Source organism: Poromitra crassiceps (assembly GCF_964638095.1).
Source record: "Poromitra crassiceps genome assembly, chromosome: 13".
In the NCBI taxonomy this organism is placed as follows: domain Eukaryota; kingdom Metazoa; phylum Chordata; class Actinopteri; order Beryciformes; family Melamphaidae; genus Poromitra; species Poromitra crassiceps.
The window spans coordinates 20066376-20085888 of NC_139644.1; the positions used below are offsets into that span (position 1 = coordinate 20066376).

The 19513-nt window shown below is 46.6% G+C and overlaps 1 protein-coding gene across 1 annotated transcript; it reads right to left on the minus strand.

Moving 5' to 3' along the window:
* Nucleotides 1–303: 303 nt before the first annotated feature.
* On the minus strand, nucleotides 304–15673 carry LOC310787463 (MAGUK p55 subfamily member 3-like; the record flags this gene model as incomplete). The annotated part of the gene is made up of 19 exons (XM_083648896.1): nucleotides 304–483; nucleotides 789–917; nucleotides 1129–1237; nucleotides 1340–1433; nucleotides 1531–1611; nucleotides 1834–1989; nucleotides 2790–2855; nucleotides 4193–4234; nucleotides 5846–5866; nucleotides 8791–8855; nucleotides 9675–9871; nucleotides 10747–10821; nucleotides 11778–11863; nucleotides 12649–12730; nucleotides 13817–13954; nucleotides 14278–14358; nucleotides 14889–14966; nucleotides 15358–15476; nucleotides 15637–15673. 19 exons carry the CDS (start codon nucleotides 15671–15673, stop codon nucleotides 304–306), a joined length of 1836 nt encoding a protein of 611 aa, XP_083505022.1.
* Nucleotides 15674–19513: the final 3840 nt, after the last annotated feature.

Below are 19513 nucleotides of genomic sequence, written 5' to 3' on the forward strand. Positions count from 1 at the left end.
CATGAGAAAGAAGCAATCGTTTGAGGAGGTGACAGTGGTTCTTGGACAAAGAGAGAGCCAAGTAGAGCTGTGATCTGCAGGAACACCCCAGACACAGAGGGGTTCCTCTGGGCTTCGCTTAAGTCCCTCCGTGCCTCAGTGTATGGTTACCTGACTGGCCGGGTGGGAGGAGTTAGTTCAGCGGACTCCCCAGGCTGGCCTGCAGGCCTCGGGGGACGGGGGATCATCTTCACAAGAGAGGACTGGGGAGGGTGCAGGGTCAGGGTGGGCGGGGCTATGAAGCTCCAAGTATGGAGGGGCGGCTTAGGTCCGCACCCAGCTGACAGGCACCCAGAAGGTCTCTCGCTCTAGCCGTTCCAGAACACCTCGCAGCTCTGCGCAAGCGCTGGCTGAGTCCTCCTTGATCAGGACCCGGTCCACCAGGTGTCCGTACTGCTGGTCGATCTGGATGGCTGATTGACGCATCTCCTGGAGGTCCTCGTCCTGTTGACGAGAGAGAGGGTGTAAAGCTGGTGATGCCGGATAGGTTTCTATGTAGAACAGGTTCTTATGTCTGTTAATTATGTCTTGCTAAAATCTGGTTTTGTATGTCTTGTGCTTTTCCTACTGTTTGTCCTATATAACTCTGTATGGGGTTGATTGGTGATCAGTTAGATTGAGTTAGGCTCATTCTCTGTAAAGGGCTTTGAGACATGAATGTGATAAACAGCTATAGAAACAAACTTGAACTAGACAGAGACACGTCTGCACACATACACTACACACACAAGAGAGTGGATGATGCTTACCGTAAGGCGCCCATGCTCTCCCCCTCCTGGTGAGGTGGCAGCGCTGCGCCGGCGTCTGCTCTCAGGAACACGAGGCTTGACAAATATCACGTAGGGCTTGAACTCTGCCGTCCGCAGCCTCCTCAAAGCCTGGGGGTGAAGGAGCATTCACAGACAATAGAGCAAACAGGGGTCAGAAAGCATAGACGATATAGGACAAAGTCAGCACCGCTATGTCATGTTCCAACATAGCGAGCGAATCTGACCCGACTGCAATGCACTACTGCCTGCAGGAGCCATACATCATGACGTGATGTAATGATATTGGATTGTGGTACCTGTGACCTTACATGACCCCTACCTCAGGCTGCACATCCACTAGACACATCTTGTTCTTGGCCTGTACGGAGCGGATAGCTTCTATACTGGTGCCATACTGGTTCTCCTTATATTCCCCGTGCTCTATGAACCTGTGCAACACAATACGGAAAAAATCAGAACATCAACAGGCCGTAATTCATGCAAGCAATTCGTGGTTACGCAAGAGCAGTAGGGTATCTATGGAAACCCACTTGTTGTTCAGAGCATCTGCATCAAATTGCTGTTTGGTGACAAAGTGGTACTCCACGCCTTCCTTCTCGTGAGGTTTCTTAGGCCTGGTGGTATCTGTGGGGACGCAGTGGGAATTGATGTGATCGCACAGTGTGCTGTGATGTAGGTCCATTAGTACATACAGTGTGTGTTTAATTCCATGTTGACTCACGTGGGACAGCCACAGCATAGCGATGTGGGTTCTCCGCTATCACCTTCTGTTTCAGCTCATTGATGCGTGCTCCAAGAGAACCTTTGGAGTGCGAGAGTGTTGAAGGATAGAGAGAGAAAGTGCAAGCAATAAAGAATGGCAGATGTATCGTCTTGTTGCAAGAGCTGTCGGTAATTGCACACAGCCTCTAGTAGAAGTACTTGTAGAAAATGCCATTCGTCATCAGTGTGTTGCAATACACACTATCCTCCACTAAGGGTCACTGTCATCATAGGAGAAACGCTCAGTTTGACCAGGTCTTACCAATCAGGACCACCAGGCGAGGCCTCTCATTGGACCGCTGCTGGTAGCGGGTCACCTCCTCATAGGTCAGGAAATCAGAGTCTCCAGGATCTGAGACCTCGCCGGAGGAGCCTTGTCTGTCCTTACGACTCAACCGGAAACTCCTCCGCAGACCGGCTGCAGCACGACCGAGGACAGGACGGCCGAGGGGAAGACAGACAACGGGTCAAAGGTCAGGTGCTATCCGGCTATTAAATTGATTTCATACGATTACATAACACTTGAGTACTGTTCTACTCATGCCATGTAGCTATTGTCTTTTTGCAGGTACAAAGGTCATTATTAGATAATAAGTCTTGTGCACAAACATTTGATCATGCAATCAAAATACAATGTCAACACAGAACATTATATAATTTGTCTTTTTCCAACCTCCTTTTTCAATCAATTAAAGACCAGCCTGATGATAACCATGCATTAAACCTTTATGAATAGTGTGTGACCATTACTGCAGGGTTGGGAATAACACACTCTTATCTCCAGTGTAAATGGACTGCCTGATATTGTGAGATATTAGCTGAACTTAAAAAGCCAATTTAAGGTCATGTGTCAAACAAAGCTTGATCACAAGCAGCTAATATCCAACAACGTTTTGGCAGCACCTTCAGTAAACATATAGGTGATATACTCCAGGCCTGAGAATGATGCAGACTCGGATCTGCTTTAACCAATAGTTGAAAAAGGAAGATAGTCTGAAGATTCCCGTGACCCATGGTAGACAACATTTGGTACGAACAAGGCATGCTGCTTTGAAAGAGGCTACAGGGCTGAGGCAGGACAGACAGGACAGCCTGGCCTTGGTGAAGGCCATGTTAATGGAACTGACTAACTGCAAATCAGGGTTTCCCCACGGCCAGGCCTGTCCGTTCCCCCTGCCAGTGGTGTGTACCTGAGAGGGAATAAGCCGGGAACTGTACCTGAATAAAATTCCCAGGAAAACACCTGGCCACAGGAGGGCGCCACTGCTTTACACTTAGGAGAGACTATAACTGGCGTTAGAGCATCACACAACCCAGCCTCACGCCTCCACACAGGGTGAACGAGCAGCAAACGTGCCTGGTTGAGTGTGCAATGCATCCAACGCAGCAGGGCCCTCATGGGGTGGGGTGGGGGGGGAAATCGATGCATCAGCACAAGATGCGGGGGGGGGGGGGGGGCAGGAGGATCCAAACACTGCTTAGTAGGGGGACAAGGACGGGGGGCAGGGGCATGGCATGGCGGCTGGTGGTGAGGGTTTTACAGGCCATGCACAGTAAGCATGACTGGTTGACTGGAAGTCACAGCATTAACACAAAAATACACATATGTTCTCTAAATCGTTATTAGCCTTTTTTCCCCCATGTCACCGTGAGAAGAAGCTGATAAGCTTTCAGCTGTGTTTAGACCACTCCTCATGCTCATAAGCTTTCAGCTGTGTTTAGACCACTTCTCATGTGTTTAGACCACTCCTCATGTGTTTAGACCACTCCTCATGCTCATAAGCTTTCAGCTGTGTTTAGACCACTTCTCATGCTCATCGTCATTCCAGCGGCTGGCAGGATGTGGTGAAGGGGAGCGAGTTGGGGTCATGTCGGGGTGAGCAGGGCTGAGGGGAGGGGAGGGGGTCAGTGGAAGGTTAGAAGGGGGTTGATGATAAAGGGGTGACGTCCACCCTCCCCTGCAATTTGTATTGAACGGATGAGCCTGTTATGGCAATGAAATATGACTATTCCAATGCAATAACAAGCACTGAAAATAACAAGCTCAGTTTTTTTCTGTGGTAAAATTCCCTGAGTATTACACTAAAATAAGCAAACCACGTAGGTCTAAATGTGGTCTTTTGTTGACTTGAGATTTATGCTGCATATCGTAATATCTGGCACTCTCACATATCGTTGAACCGTCTGTGAACACTAATTATGCAGTGGAGTCTCTGGTGAGGTGGATCTGTTACTGGCACCGGCAGAAGTGAGAGACCGTACTTCCTACACATGTATCCCTCCATTACCATTGTCTGGTATGAACAGTATGGCGGGCAATGTGCAATCAGTCGTCTCCACATCTGCACGTGCGTCTTTATGACCCCTTGCCTAAAATAAAACATGGATTCTGGGTCTGATTAACCATCCCCTCCTCCAGCACTGGGCTTTGACCGCATCTCTTTTGACCCCTCGTCACCTTTGCCCCTCCTCGCATCCCTCGCCCCTGGCCAGCTCAAGCCTTCAGGCAGCCATTTTGACCCCCGAGCCCAAAGCGAGCAGGGAACCAGCGCACAGCCAGACTGCAGCAGGCAAAGAGCAGAAAGGGAGAAGGAGGTGGAGAAAGACGTGCACGCTCTCACCTATGTACTGTCCATTGAAATAGCCCTCACAGTCACAGTCCTCTGTAGGGAGGCAAGCAGGGGAAAAGGAGGTGAGCACAGGGTAAGAGACCTGCAAGAGTTAAGGAACAGGGGGTGGAAGTCAAGAGTTACAGAGGGGAGGAGCATGGGCACCGGAGCAGGCGGGGCGAACAGGCTGCAAGCAGGGGGGGGGGGATGATGATGATGGAGGAACACAGTAAAGAAGGTCCGCAAACTGAAGCTCCTGTTTACCTTTTATTAAGCCATCCAACAGGTGTGACGTTTCGAGCAAACCGCTCTTCCTCAGACAAACCGCTCTTCCTCAGACAAGTCTAGAGCAGTTTGCTCGAAAGAAAGATGACTTAATAAAAGGTAAATGGGAGCTTCATTGTGCGGACCTTCTTTTTTCTTTATATTGTACTACTGCCTTTTGGTTCCTGCACCTGCTTGACTTCTGTTTTGGATGTGCTGTTTCAATTACTGGAACACATTTGGAGGCCACAGCCACTGTAGAAGCCATGATGAAAAGATCTGAGTCTGACCTAACAGACACAGAGCTTTCTGCTTTGTGGAGGAGAGGAGAGGAGAGGAAAGAGGAGAGAGGAGATGGAGGAGCCAGCTGTGCCCCGGCTCTCTCTGACCCACTCAGACATGTAAACAAGCCTGACCTCCCCAGAGATGAACAAAGTCCAGCTGAGGTACAATGCAGTCACTGCCTCACACACAGAAACCTACAAAATGCAAATCCAAAACCAGGCAAAAATGTATTTTTCTGAGGTCAGCTTCCACTCTCCACATTGTATGATGATCCGCACAGTAAAAAGAAAAACTATTTTATGATGATACTGTTGCGTTCTGCTCAGGGACGAGACATGGAAATAATGAGATGGTTGGCTTGCAATTCAGTGCGTTTATTGCATCCTAACCAGGCTGCTATCGGCTGTAACCTACACCAATATACAGGAGAGCTATCTGCTAGCGTCTATCCCTTGGCTCAACACCCGCAAGACTGAACACACCAGGCTTCCACTTCCTATCTTACAGTGGTGCGTTCACCTTCCGTCAGAATAACTGGCCTAAACAATAAACAGCACAACACAATGACGCATTCAGGGACTGTCGGAAACTAGCATTACAGCAGCACCACAAATACACATTTGTAGGATCATTACAACACTATAGCACAGAAAAAGGCAGCTGAAACTGCCGCAGAGAGAGAGAGAGAGAGAGAGAGAGAGAGAGAGAGAACAAAAGTAAATAGGCACTAAGGGTGAGACTAAAGAAAGGGACGGGCTACTGCTATCTTTAACAACCTCTGCTTGGCTGGAAGAGTCTCCAGGGATGCGGCTCTGAGCCTCTGCCTGCACACACACACATGCACACACACACACACACACACACACACACACACACACATATGCACGCACGCACGCACAAGCACAATACGCAGTAGAAATCCCAAAAGTACACCCCACTAGCACACATGCAGGCTTTACACACACACACACACACACACACACACACAAACATGCACGCACGGACCCACCCACAGCCACACACACGCGCACAGAACACACTGTGTGTGTGTGTGTGTGTGTGTGTGTGTGTGTGTATTGAAGATTAATCACATCTATGGTCTCCATATGTACCCACCTTTATCACATCCTTGGTCATCTGATATAGTATGCAACAAAAAGAAACAGAAAAAGAAGACGGTGTGAAACATGCTAAAGGTATTCGGCTTAGTTACGAGCAATATAGCAATAGTGTGTAACTCTAGCCCGGTGAATCTCAACCTTTTTCATATCAAGGAACCTAATTCACTGCACATTAGATCCACAGACCCCCCACCCACTTCATGAGATTTTACTATTTTTTTATTTGTTATTTTTGATTGTTAGATATGATTTGGTCCAGGATTCCATGACTATCGGTAGAGAGATAACAGTGAATAAATTATAGCGTGATCAAAACAGTTATATTCTTCTACATCATCTAATTGTCAACCTCTTGTAAATGAAATAACGCTCAGCTTAAAGACCCCCTCAAATCAAAAGTCTGTTTTTGTCTTCATGTTCTTTCAGTTGGATGTCTGAGCTTCACTGTGCAGAATGATGTCTGTGCCCAGTTTGACACTATAGAAGACTGTATCCACAATTATCTTCTGAAAGTGGAAAGCTCAGAGCTCCCTGAAAAGGCTGTTTTCAACAAGCAAGATTCGTGACATCATGAATCTTGGAGCCAACCCCTGTCCAGTATTCAGCAGTTAAAGGACCCAACACATTCTTACTCCCAATTCGTCATAGACTGCAGATTGGTCAGGAACCCTTCTCATCACTTTGTCACGAGTGAGAATGTGTTGAAAGCCCATGTTGTATGCTGTGATTGGCTAGTTATGTTTTAGATAACTCTGATTGGTTGCTTTGGATTTTTAAATGAGGGAGAAGGAGGGGAAGTCATTTTAAGGATTTTAACAAGATAATTTAACCTTTTTGTGGGGAAAAACCATCAGACACAAATTCTTATTCATAGTAGAGTATTTCATACACATCTTGAAACATGACTTTTAGGGGGTCTTTAACAATTCATTAATTTGTTGCAGACCCCCTGGAACTCCTTAGTGGTCCCCGGTCCCCATGTTGTGAACCACTGCTCTAGCCAACCTCAATGACAGGATGAGAATGAATGGAAACGTACAGCAGAGAGAAGATTGGTAGATTAGAAACACAAAGAGACGGCCTCTCTGTGAAGTCATCTGAGACTCCTTCACTTGTCACAATGACATTTAATCCAATTCAAATGGGCTTTATTGCCATGAGAAACATATGCCATCACTGAGGGGACACAGGGGTAACTATGGAATTACATATATGTCACCAGGTCGAGAGCTCAATCAAACATAAGCACGAGCGTATTATATTGTTTCACACGCGCAAATACATACTCACACTCGCGCAATCTTACATCCCGCGCGCACAAAGACTGCACCGAGCGAGGAGAGAAAAGCACAGCGCGAGGTATGAACGTTACCGCGTGTATTTAGATTCTAGTGCACAAGCAGCCACCGTGTGCGCGTGTGTTGATGCTGCCCTCCCTCCCTCTCTCTCTTTCTCCTCTCTCATGGTTGAGTTCTGCGCGCTCGCGTTGGAGTTTTGACAATTGTGGGCGGAAACCAAGGCAGGCCTCTGGCCCTCGATGATTGGCCACTTTCAACACCGACCCACCCCCTTAAAAAAATTTTTATTGGCACCAAGTAGCCTTACACTAATATATCCAGAATACTTTGTGTATAGCTTAATCACAATTTTCACAATCACAAACATGCCAGGGGGATTAATGGTTGATAATAATGACGACAAAAATAAAGACAATTAATTTGTTAGTTATCTTGTAAACACGGCCCTCCTTCTACCTTGATGACAGCTTCTGTCACAGGCAGGAAGCTTCCTTAGAAAGGAAACGGTTTCCAGACTGGCAGCTTGCTATTTTCTTTTTTTAGGCTATTTCAAAAACACACACAGACTGAACAATGGCGGTGACACCTGAAGATTTACATGTAGGTTAAGTGATAATAACGTCACTGATGGCATTGTCTAACAACCCGGTTTACTTTACTCTGAAATTTGGTTGGTGGCTAACAGCGCTAATGTAGCTAACGTAACGCTAGTAGCTAACGAACTAGCGTTACGTTAGCTACATTAGCGCGAAACAATATAATACGCTCGTGCTTATGTTTGATCGAGCTCTCGACCTGGTGACATATATGTAATTCCATAGGTAACACCCACACTGACAGGACCCCCTGCCCGGGCCGGGGGACTTCATCAGAAGAGATGGAGGAGGAGGAGGAGGAGGAGGAGACAGAGACGCCCCCTGCAGGCTGGCTGCTGTACAGCATTGCAAGGCCTGCTGCCATATTGCTAAGTAAGCCCTTGTTGTCTCCACACTGTGGCTCAGGACTAATCGGATCGCTTGCAGCTTACGCAGTCCACGAAGAGCCACCGCTCAATTACCTGCTCACCTGGCTCCTCCTCCCATGCACACAGCGCCTCGACAGCGCCGCCGTGAGAAAGCGAGAGGTGTGACGCATCGTTAAGCTTGTTCTCTCACTGGGCGCTGGTTTGTCTGCTGTGCTGTCTGCCTCCACTTAAGCTGAATTCACAGCCTGCGTGCTCACTGGCCAGATGGACCAAACATGAAAGAGATTAATTCATAACTGTAATCCATCCCTCCCTGTCTGCACCCCCCATCTCTCTTTCTCTGTGTCTGTCTGTCTGTCTCTCTCTCCTGCTCTTTTTCTCTCTCTCTTCCTCTCATCCCTTTTAAAAGCAGCACACATGGAATGGACAGTGAATACTAATGCCTCTGAGAATGCAAATTAGCAGAAAAAAATGTCAATATGTCAATGAAAACACAGCTATATATCATTGAAATGATTCTCCTGCAATGACAGTGACTGAGTTTATCTCTATAGTGAAAGGCGAGCGCTACATCAAAAAGTGACAGAATGGTGATAGCGAACCATTATAATACAAGACTGACATCATGCTGAAGATGGAGTGGGAGCATGGGGAAGTGAAGCAGAGAGAGGAACTTACACGCAGTCTTTTTAGGGGATTTGGGATTCGGGAGTGTGCCCATTTTTATTCTGTAGGCCAGCCGTCTGGAAGAATGTGAAGAAGAAGAAGAAGAAGAAGAAGAAGAAGAAGAAGAAGAAGAAGAAGAAGAAGAAGAAGAAGAAGAAGAAGAAGAAGAAGAAGAAGAAGAAGAAGAAGAAGAAGAAGAAGAACCAAAGATAGAGGCAGAAACAAGAGAACCATCAGATCAGAAAGATATTGTGAGCAAGAGAGGGATGGAATCTCAGGGAGATTTAAATATGCAAGACACAGAACAACGCTCTGACACATGGCTGTGATGCGTTATCTGTCAAGACGCGTTAGTTTGTTTCATCTTGGATATTCCTTTCGTTCGGTCATGCTGATGCATTCAAAAGTGTGTTTTCATCCATCCAGACCCCTCTGTTTTTTTCTCTTTTTGAGCTTTCAACTGAATGGAGTTATTTTTATCGTGAGCACCCATTTATACCTACTGTACAAAGCCTGGAGTCAAGCTTTATTTAGGTGCTTCAGAGCTTTGACCTCCTGTGTTTCAGTCATAGTTATGAATCCAGCTGAGGCTATAGAGCATTTCACTGAGGAATTATGACACTTACAGATTCAGCGTGTAGTCGTGTACCTACAGTATGTGTGCTGTGTTTAGATTCATATTGCTGCACTGCTCCCATACTCCATCTAATCACAGTTGACCCCTCAAAGAGGAATGCATGAATATATGGATTTAACAGATTACAGAGTGGATGAAGAGTTCAATCCTGGCTCCCATTTGTTTACACAGCATATCCGCTATTTGACATGGAACAGCACAGGGCGTTCACTTGAAGCGCTCTTTTTGCTGTAGTGTTTGAATGCGTGGCTCCTCTCACCTCTCCTGGAAGTGTTTGGAGGGGATGAGCCCCGCCCGCAGGTTGCTGTCCCCCACCCGCTTGGCCTGCCACCATGTGGGGTCGTCCTGCGTCACCACCTGCAGGATGTCTCCCCGTTTGAAGGGAAGTCCCGCCTCCTGGCAGGGCGTGGCCTTGTCCTCCAAGGGGGTGTAGTCAAATAAGGCCCTCATGTACACCTGGAACCAGTTGGTTATTGTAAATGAAAGTGCCAAGTTTTCCCAAAATCCCATCAGTCACTCATCCTTGGGCGTCCGGGTAATGCAGCGGTAGATTCCCTGCCTACCAACACGAGGGTTGCAGGTTCGAGCCCCCGAGTTATTACCAGAGGTCAAACACGCCCGTGGGCACAGCTTTTACCGATGCGAGAAAGATTCATCCGACTCTTGAGAGAGGGGAGCCGGGTCGCGCGTTCGTTTTGCGTGGTGGGGTGGGGCGACTGGTTGTCTGTGTAATATGGAGGTCAGGAGCAAATCTACCGGCTGAAATGTACACGGTGTGAGAGTTTAGGAACTGGATTACGAATTCCTGAGGACAAGTGACTTGTGGACATGTTGTCAGCACCTGCAGCGTGGTGAAAGGAAATCCTTCACATTTGAGTGACAGGCTGCCCCGCTGTCGAGTCCGTGCCTGTGGCTCGCTAAAAGCTGCCGGACCAGCGCTTGAGTAGTGCCTGGAGCTATTTTATGGAGCTTTTCTGATGGGAGATTGTTGCTTTTCTCTCTTCCTGCTTTGTGGTCGCTTCTGTGCAACTCTAGACGTGCTGTAGTATTTCATAAGGTGAGCAAGACAGCCATCTATCACATGACGGTGAAAACACCTATTGATGTTCCATTACGGCAATGGCGGGGAAGTGTTGTCTCTTAAATAACGTTAATGGACGCCAATGGCGGAGAATGAGTTAAGAGGGGGAAAAAAATAATCTGGGAGGACACTGACTACACCAACACTAACAACTGCTATTAACCTCAGATTACCATAACCTGCGATTGAGTATATTTATACCTGCAAAGTCAGAATACTCAATACTCAGACCCTCATTCTTCCATCTCACCTTGCTCTCCTTTAGTTGGTCCTCTTCTTTAATTGCAGGGATTATCTTGAGAGTGATGGAGCCCTGGGACTGGGACTAGATCACAAATAGACAGAGGAAGTAGGGGAGATGAGTCTCACATAGACAGAGGAAGTAGAGGAGATGAGTCTCACATAGACAGAGGAAGTAGAGGAGATGAGTTGCACATAGACAGAGGAAGTACTGTAGAGAGAGAGCTTTGTGACTTCAGATTAAAGACAAACTAAAAAGATTCTATACACTTAGCTCAAAGGTAACATGGGATGGATTATAGACGGTTTTAACTTGACAACAATAACCACCCCTCACAACCCACCTGAATATCTGGTTTACTTCCTGTATACTAGCTGAGCGCAGGCTGATATTCGGCTCATATTAAATGTTAACGTTAGGCCGTGTCTCCGACAGACACATTAACAATTCAGGTGGCGGTAATGCAACATTTAAGGATGCCAACCGCCATAAAACACAGAAGAAGAAGCTGAGAAAAAGGAAATGCTGTGGGGTTGCAGCTGGTGAAAACCGTATATAGGCTAAACTCTTTACAAATTAAATGAGGTGAACAATGGATAGAACATAGGTCAGGCAGGATTAAATCAAATTGTGTAACATTAGAACTAGGCACTAGGGTATGGTATGGTATGGTATGATTACATCATCAGTGATGTCACAATGCCTCCTATGACATCATCAGTGGGACAGAAAATGTAACCGAGAACAAACAAACAAACGTTGCCCACATGCTCCCTTTATTGTAGATAGATGGTATGGTATGGTGTGGGTTATGGTATGGTATGGTATGGTATGGTATAGTATGGTATGGTATGGTTTAGCCACCGTTATATTTATCATTACATATAATATCACCGAATATAATGCTATCTTGAAGAATCAACAACTGTATTGCAGTTGAAAAAAATTTTTTTTTTAGACTTCTATATTGCCCTAGCCATGCCACTATACCTTTAAACCTCCACTTCATTAAAAAACTACAGCCGTTCTGTCTGTCTTACCAGCAGCTGGCTGATCTCATCGGGTCTCTTGTGGATGATGGAGACACCGTTGACCTCTCTGAGTTCATCTCCCACATGGACCAGACCTGGCAGCAGAAGGAGAGATACTATTAAGACAGACATTACAGTGAGTGGGTAGAGACATCCGTGACAGAGACTTCACAGAGCTCCATCTATGGGTCTTTGGTTCAGATCAGTTCCATATTGTTGTCAGGTACACAGCAGAAACCGCTATCCCAAGCTGAGATCTATTTAACCGCAGTCACAACAATGAAACCGTAACCGGGGAGAAGAGAGATCGATGTGATACACTTTACCCTGAGGTACGAGAGCATAATATGCACACACTGCTCCACGTCTTCATACACACATACAAGACGCGCTGAGAAAGTTCAATTCCCCCCCCCCCCCCCCCCCACACACACACACACACACACTGCATGTGGCTGGTATTTCCATGGTAACAGCCATAGATGATCTTTGATGAGTCTCTAATACGACGTGTGATTGGCTCTCTGGGGAAGGAGCCTGCCTTGCAGAGTGGTTTGGGGTTCAAAGACAAATGACAAATCCAGCACACCCTCTCGCTTGGCTGCAGCTGCTGTTGCAATCCATCCCTCTCTCACACTCTCTTTCATCTCACTGTCATTTATGGATCACGTTTTGCTTTGTTTTCCCAGTCTTATGTCCATATTTGGGGAGGGGGGAACGGAATCTGTACCCTCCATTTAAAATCACATTGTAAGATACTGCAGTACAAATTGTTTGCATCTTGAAATTGAATCTCAAATCTTGAATTGAAAGTAATCTTGAAGCAGACATACAGTTTATAGGAAGCCTATAGTGTCACAGACAAAACACAGGGATTTACCACTTCGGTCGGCTGCACCTCCCCTCATGATGCGAGCCACGATCACAGCCCCACTGGCTTCGTCGCGTCTGATGGTGGCACCCTGCAGCACAGAGAAGCAATAGGAGGTTTTAGTTTGTTATAAATCCCTCCCTCACTCATCCCATCTCCTCTTTCCTGCAGGCTCTTCTGTTTTCGCTCCCTAATGCCACTTAAAATCTCTCCATCCTCCTCTCCTCCTCTCTCTGACCTTCACCTCCTCTCCCCCTCTCTCTGTGACCTTGACCTCCTCTCCTCCTCTCTCTGACCTTCACCTCCTCTCCCCCTCTCTCTCTGACCTTCACCTCCTCTCCCCCTCTCTCTGACCTTCACCTCCTCTCCTCCTCTCTCTTACCTTCACCTCCTCTCCCCCTCTCTCTCTGACCTTCACCTCCTATCCCCCTCTCTCTCTGACCTTCACCTCCTCTCCCCCTCTCTCTCTGACCTTCACCTCCTCTCCTCCTCTCTCTGACCTTCACCTCCTCTCCTCCTCTCTCTTACCTTCACCTCCTCTCCCCCTCTCTCTCTGACCTTCACCTCCTCTCCCCCCCTCTCTCTCTGACCTTCACCTCCTCTCCCCCTCTCTCTCTCTGACCTTCACCTCCTCTCCTCATCTCTGACCTTCACCTCCTCTCCCTCTCTCTCTCTGACCTTCACCTCCTCTCCTCCTCTCTGACCTTCACCTCTTCTCCTCCTCTCTCTGACCTTCACCTCCTCTCTCTCTGACCTTCACCTCCTCTCCCTGACCTTCACCTCCTCTCCCCCTCTCTCTCTGATCTTCACCTCCTCTCCTCCTCTCTCTGACCTTCACCTCCTCTCCCCCTCTCTCTCTCTGACCTTCACTGGACAGGTGACCTGTCAATCACCCCCTTTTCTATTGTATATTTTACTCCAAATGGGCGGGTTATATAAGAAATTACCCCCATACAGTTGTTATGAAAAGGTGAAATTAGCTATATAGACCAAAACCGTGTTAAGGCCCAGGTTGTAAAGATGCTTAAAAGAGTGGGGCATGTTAACATGGCAGTGAACGGGAATGAGGAGACTTCTGAGCCTTGCCTCAAGTGGCCATTCAAGGAATTACAACTTTCGGGGTTACTTTGTGTCCTCGTGGGAAAGGGGCAGAGCTTGCCCACTGGTCACGACTCACCAGAGGCTCCTTGTTCTTCACCAGCCTGACGATCTTCACCGACTCCTCGTCCAGCTCGTCTTCAAAGTCATCAGGCAGCGGCGGCAGCACGGGGTCGAAGTTCTTCTGGGCCACGGTGTCGTGCACCGAGAGAACGGCCTGACGGGGAAGGAAACAGACGCACTGATTGTTTTTTTTTGAGACATGAGGTTTTCACTGGACAGCAACAATAAATGAAACACACATTAAATACACAGAGTTCAGAACCTAGTTGCTCTGTTGACCCATTTGTGAAGAACGTGTGGTTTCTCGGGGAAGCTGCATGTCTGTGTCAGATCCTCTTTTCAGATCATCTTACAGTGTGAAAGCATGATGACCAATTTCTTTTAATTGAGTTGAATTGTTACAAAAGTCCCACATGATAGTATCATGTGATACAGATATAAATGTGTATTTATTAACTGAGCTGAAAGTGTGTTTACCTTGAGATGTGGTGATGTCAGCAGAAGTAGGAGCTCCTTCTCCTCAGTGCTCATTGGTCCACTCTGCAGTTCCTCTGCCACCTGCCAATCACAGCGCAAACATGAACTGAACCGTGACCTGCAGTGAACCTGTGTTGTGTCCATAACCATAATGCATACTGCAGTTTACTATACAGTAGCTGAGGACAGACAGACACACACACACATGCACGCACGCACGCACGCACGCACGCGCGCACACACACACACACACACACACACACACACACACACACACACACACACACACACACACACACACACACACAAAGGAAAATAAGTAGCGAGTATATAGGCACGGTCAGCATTTTCCCCACTACCTGGTGTGAGTGAGAGAGGGCGAGCCAGGATATGGAGTTTCATTAGATGAGCAATGGGATGATTCAGCACTTTGAGAACATTAAAATTCACTCTTGATACCTGCATTGCTTCTCTCTCTGACCTAACTCATTGTGACTGACTGTTGTGCCCCACTAGGAAGGCAATTAGTGTGTGTGCGTGTATGTCTGCGCGTGTGTGTGTGTGTGCGTGTGTGTGTGTGTGTGTGTGTGTGTGTATGTGTGTGTACTTACATCCTCAGCCAGAGAAGAAGCACTGTGGAGGACAGGTGTCGGGCTCTGCCTCTCATACTGTCTCAGCTTCTCATGGATCTGCAACACAAACCATCCATTAATTTGAAGGGACATCATTAAAGGAATATATATATATATATGTGAGATAAGTGAGAAAATTTGTAGTAGCTCTCAAATTAAATGGTACGTAATCCTAAATAAATGTGTCCAAGTCTAGCAGTTTTGCATGACTTGATTGATACAACGTACATGCAGGGAATATTTTCCCTGTTTCCATACTAAGTGAAGGTAATGACGAGTGACGGGAGACTGTGCAGCTATGACACAGCAGCACAGTAGATTAATACATGGTTGCTCGCCTGAAACATCTCCTAAAATAAACGCAAAAGAAACAGTTTTGTCACCAAATTGAAAAGTTGCAAATCTAAGTAGTGCATATGGCAAAAATCCACGTAGCATTGGATCCCACCTTCATGAGGTATCCCAAGCTCCTCTCGCTGAAGACATCTTTGAGGAACACCATGTCCTCTTTGTGATTGGCATCGGGACGCAACTGGGACGTCAGCAGCGCCAGAGTTTCATGGAGCCCTACAGGATGAACACAAACGGGGGAGAACATGTACATTTTCATGAACAGATGGAGCAGAGCTGAGCTAGCTTCAAGCAGTATGTACTGTATGTGTTGAGGAAGCTAATAGTGTGTGTGATGATGTGTAAATCCAAGCATCTACACATTAATTCAGCTCACCCGCTCCTGCTGTGAGGACCGGCATGGCTTCTTTCATGGGTCACTGAGGAGGGCAAGCCTAGAGACAGAGAGACAGAGAGGGGGAGAGAGAGAAATGATGAGGATTTCACTGGCAGGACAGGGAATAAAGTAAGAGTGCGGAAGGAAGAGTGATTGTATATTTTTGGGGTTGAATGTGTGTAGAAGCATCCAGAGAGCAAAGTGCACTAATTATAGCTGTAAATCATCTCCCTCTAGGGTTTGTGATAAACACCCAGGGCCGGTGCATTAATCACACTGACTTTCACCCTGGCCTCTCTGCTCTGTATCTGTGGCAACATGTAAATAACACTGCATGGAATACTGCAGCATTATGTCTTATCTTGCTAACTAATGGACAGGTGAAGTGAAGGCAGGATAAGGAGGAAAAGAGGCCTTCTTTAAGATGAAGCTGCACTCCAGATGACCCATTTCTTTGCCATGATTGATCCATTATGTGTGTTGTGTGGCAAACCTTTCCTCTCCACTCCGCCCCTTAACTCATTATAATATCAATAAATCCACACGTGAAACATTGACTTCCTCTCTCTGCTGTGGAGGAGTGATGATTCGGTCTATAGGCTGAGGCCACGTCTCGTCATAGACGCTGGTTTAGCTGGCTCAGCGTGGCTGGGGGCGTGGTCAGGGTGGGGTAAAAAAAAACCGTTCTATCCATTCAGCAAAGTTAGAATTTAGCTGATAGCCCAGCCCAGGCAGACACGATCGGGGATTTAATCACCTCAGTAAACGCACATCTGAGCAGACGTCTTGTGTTCTGCTCCAGAACCCCCAAACCTGTAGTTTAGAGCCGCAGCACCGTCTTTTGGTGAGTCAGCCCATGAGATATATGAGCGGTTTTACCCCACTCGCGCGCCAGCCGTATAACATTTTGTGGGCGTGCCCAAACATGCGGACTGTCTCTATTGAGCGATGACTGGCTGTGGTCAAAACATTTGGGCATGTCCCCCATTCAGTTCATCTTAAATGTGCTCTTATATAGCCTACTTCCTGTACTGAACTAATTGACAGAGCTTAACAGTCCACCAAACAATGCATAGCATCAATATCTATATGGCCATAATATACAGATTCCCATCAGTGCATCAGCATGCACACCTCGCTCTCTTCCCGGCTGAGGTAACTCGGGGATACAGCAGGCAGAGAGGTAATGGACAGACTGCAGCCTTATCTCAGCCCTCACCGATCAATGCTCATGTCACTCCACTTTACCCCCTCCATCCCTCCTCCCACGGGGGGGAGAAGTACCTATGGCCTTACAGCAGAAACACAAGTCGATGATGTAAGCCACCAATACAATACAGTACTGAGGACAGAGCAGCAGTGCGGAGGAGCCTGTTGAAACCAACAAGCAACTGCAGTGCAGTATAAAGCTGCAATACAACATGATGTAGTAAGAGCATTAGTAAGACATTCAGGCATGTAGCAATAGTTGGTCAAATTGTACACTTTGCTTCTTTTCACCTGACAGCGAGGGGTTTCACCAGCAGCACATAGCGCGTGGGAGGATCACGATATTCCCCCCAGTTCCTCTCCCCCCGAACAGGCCCCCCGACCGACCAGAGGAAGCACTAGTGCAGCGACCAAGACATAGGCCTACCCTTAATCCGGCTTCCCACCCGCAGGCATGGCCAATTGTGCCCGACCAAGCTAGACGTAACACAGGGGCTCGAACCTGCGACCCTCGTCTTGGTAGGCAGGGAATCTACCACTGGCTGTACTATCCGGAAGCCCTTTGTTTGACTGTTACTGTACATTAAGATGTTTCATTACATTTGCGTTATTATGTGATTATAGTATCTAGCAGAACTGTATTTGTATGTTCTCTAAGATCAACCTCAACCACCACAATAACAAGCCGTGCTGTGAGTCAGTGGATGGAATGAGGACAGAGGAGAGGAGACCAGTTTGTCTTCCTCCCTGCTGCACTGTCACTTCTGCCAGGCTGGGAGGACTCACTGTCGCCTCTGCCAGGCTGGGATGACTCACTGTCACCTTTGCCAGGCTGGGAGGACTCACTGTCGCCTTTGCCAGGCTGGGAGGACTCACATCACCACACACAGCTGCCACAACACAACACAACACTGACTCATGTTGTACAGGGCAAGGCCAGCACTATTCACTTATCAATTCTGACTGATCATCTGCACCCTAAAGCACAATTTAGAAAAGGAAATTCTTGCTTGGAAATTCTTATTCAAATGATGTATTTTTACACTGCAGTCAAACTAAATTGAAAAATTTATTTTGTGAGCCTGTTCAGGAGCCAACCTCGCTTGAAATATCACTATAATATTCCCATAATATCCATATGGAGTGACTTTAAAGTGACTTTATCATATTAAGTGATTATCTTTATGATCTCAATAGCGTTTCACAATACCATAATATTTCAAATATGTGGTTTATAATAATAATAATAACTTTATTTATATAGAACTTTTCAAAACAGAGTTTACAAAGTGCTGTACATGCATAAAAACAATAGAGGGAGTCAGGTATCAAGTATCGGTAAAGAAGATGTCAAGGACAATAACAAATATAGAATACAAGGCAAATAATAAAAGAAAGAACACAAATGAAATGGATAGATAAATACCGACAACATAGAAGAAGTAAAAGCGCAAGAATCAAGAATTAAAAGCAACTTTAAACAGGTGAATTTTTAGGAGAGATGTGGCAACGAAGTTGCACACTTGATACCCTCAGGCAGGGCGTTCCAAAGTCTGGGGGCTCTGACTGAAAAGGCACAGTTTATTATAGGCTAGTTCTCTTTGTACTATATACTTGGCTGTTTCCACTTTTGACAGATTGTAAGATATCAAAACGGCCTTAACAACATCTCTTGACATAGGTAGCATTAGACAGAGACACCATCATTATAGCGGCAATGCCTCTTCACAGGACCCATAGACTGATAAGCTAAGGTATAGAACATACCTACCAGAGAAGGGAAAAGTACACATATTCTTTACTCAAGTAGATAATGGTCTAAATAAAGACTCTGGTAAAAGTAGAAGTACTGATGCAACTTGTTTAATCAAGTACAAGTAAAAAATGACAGGCTCTGAAATGCAATCAAGTATAAAAGTAAAAAGTACTTCTCCCGGCTGTTTCTGTGCAAAGCTAACTGAACCTCACGTCATATTAAGATAAACAGAATTTCTGCTGCCCCCGCTCAATTCTGTGGTGGGGACGATGAACCGAGCACACCCGGACACACTCCAATTATCGCTCTCAAAGGCCGTGTTGCACCTGTTATGCAGCAACACCTCCAGCAGGAGAGAAGCCACGTCACAGGTCAGAACGCCAGCGGCCTGGAGCAGCAGGCGGAAGTAGTCCAGGTGGTTGCGTTGAGCACTGATATAGAGAGGAGACCTCTTGAGTTCCTGCAGTATCCAGAGTCATACATTCATTCATTCGTTCGTTCAGCCAGCCAGGAACTGATAACGGTGATGATGTCATCAGTAGAAGTGATGATGTCATACCAAATATTTTGGTGGTTTCATCCTCATCAGAAGTTCTGCGTATGTTCTATCATTGCCTTGGCGTCGGCAATGGTTCTCTTCCAGTGTTACACAGCTGAACATCTGCCAGAGATTGGAGATATCGCAAAACATCTTTAAACCTGCCACACTTGGGCTGTTGAAAAATGTAGGCTTGACTTGCATGAGGTTGCCTGGTTGCTACATGACGAACATGGTCCTGGGCTGAAGTTGCCCTTGTTTTGGATGTGCGACAAGAGAGAGAAACAGAAAATACGTTACATCGTTTTTGCCTGTCGTGCAAGTAACTAGCCTGTTTTGAAAATGTAAGGACTAGAAAGTACAGATATTTCTGT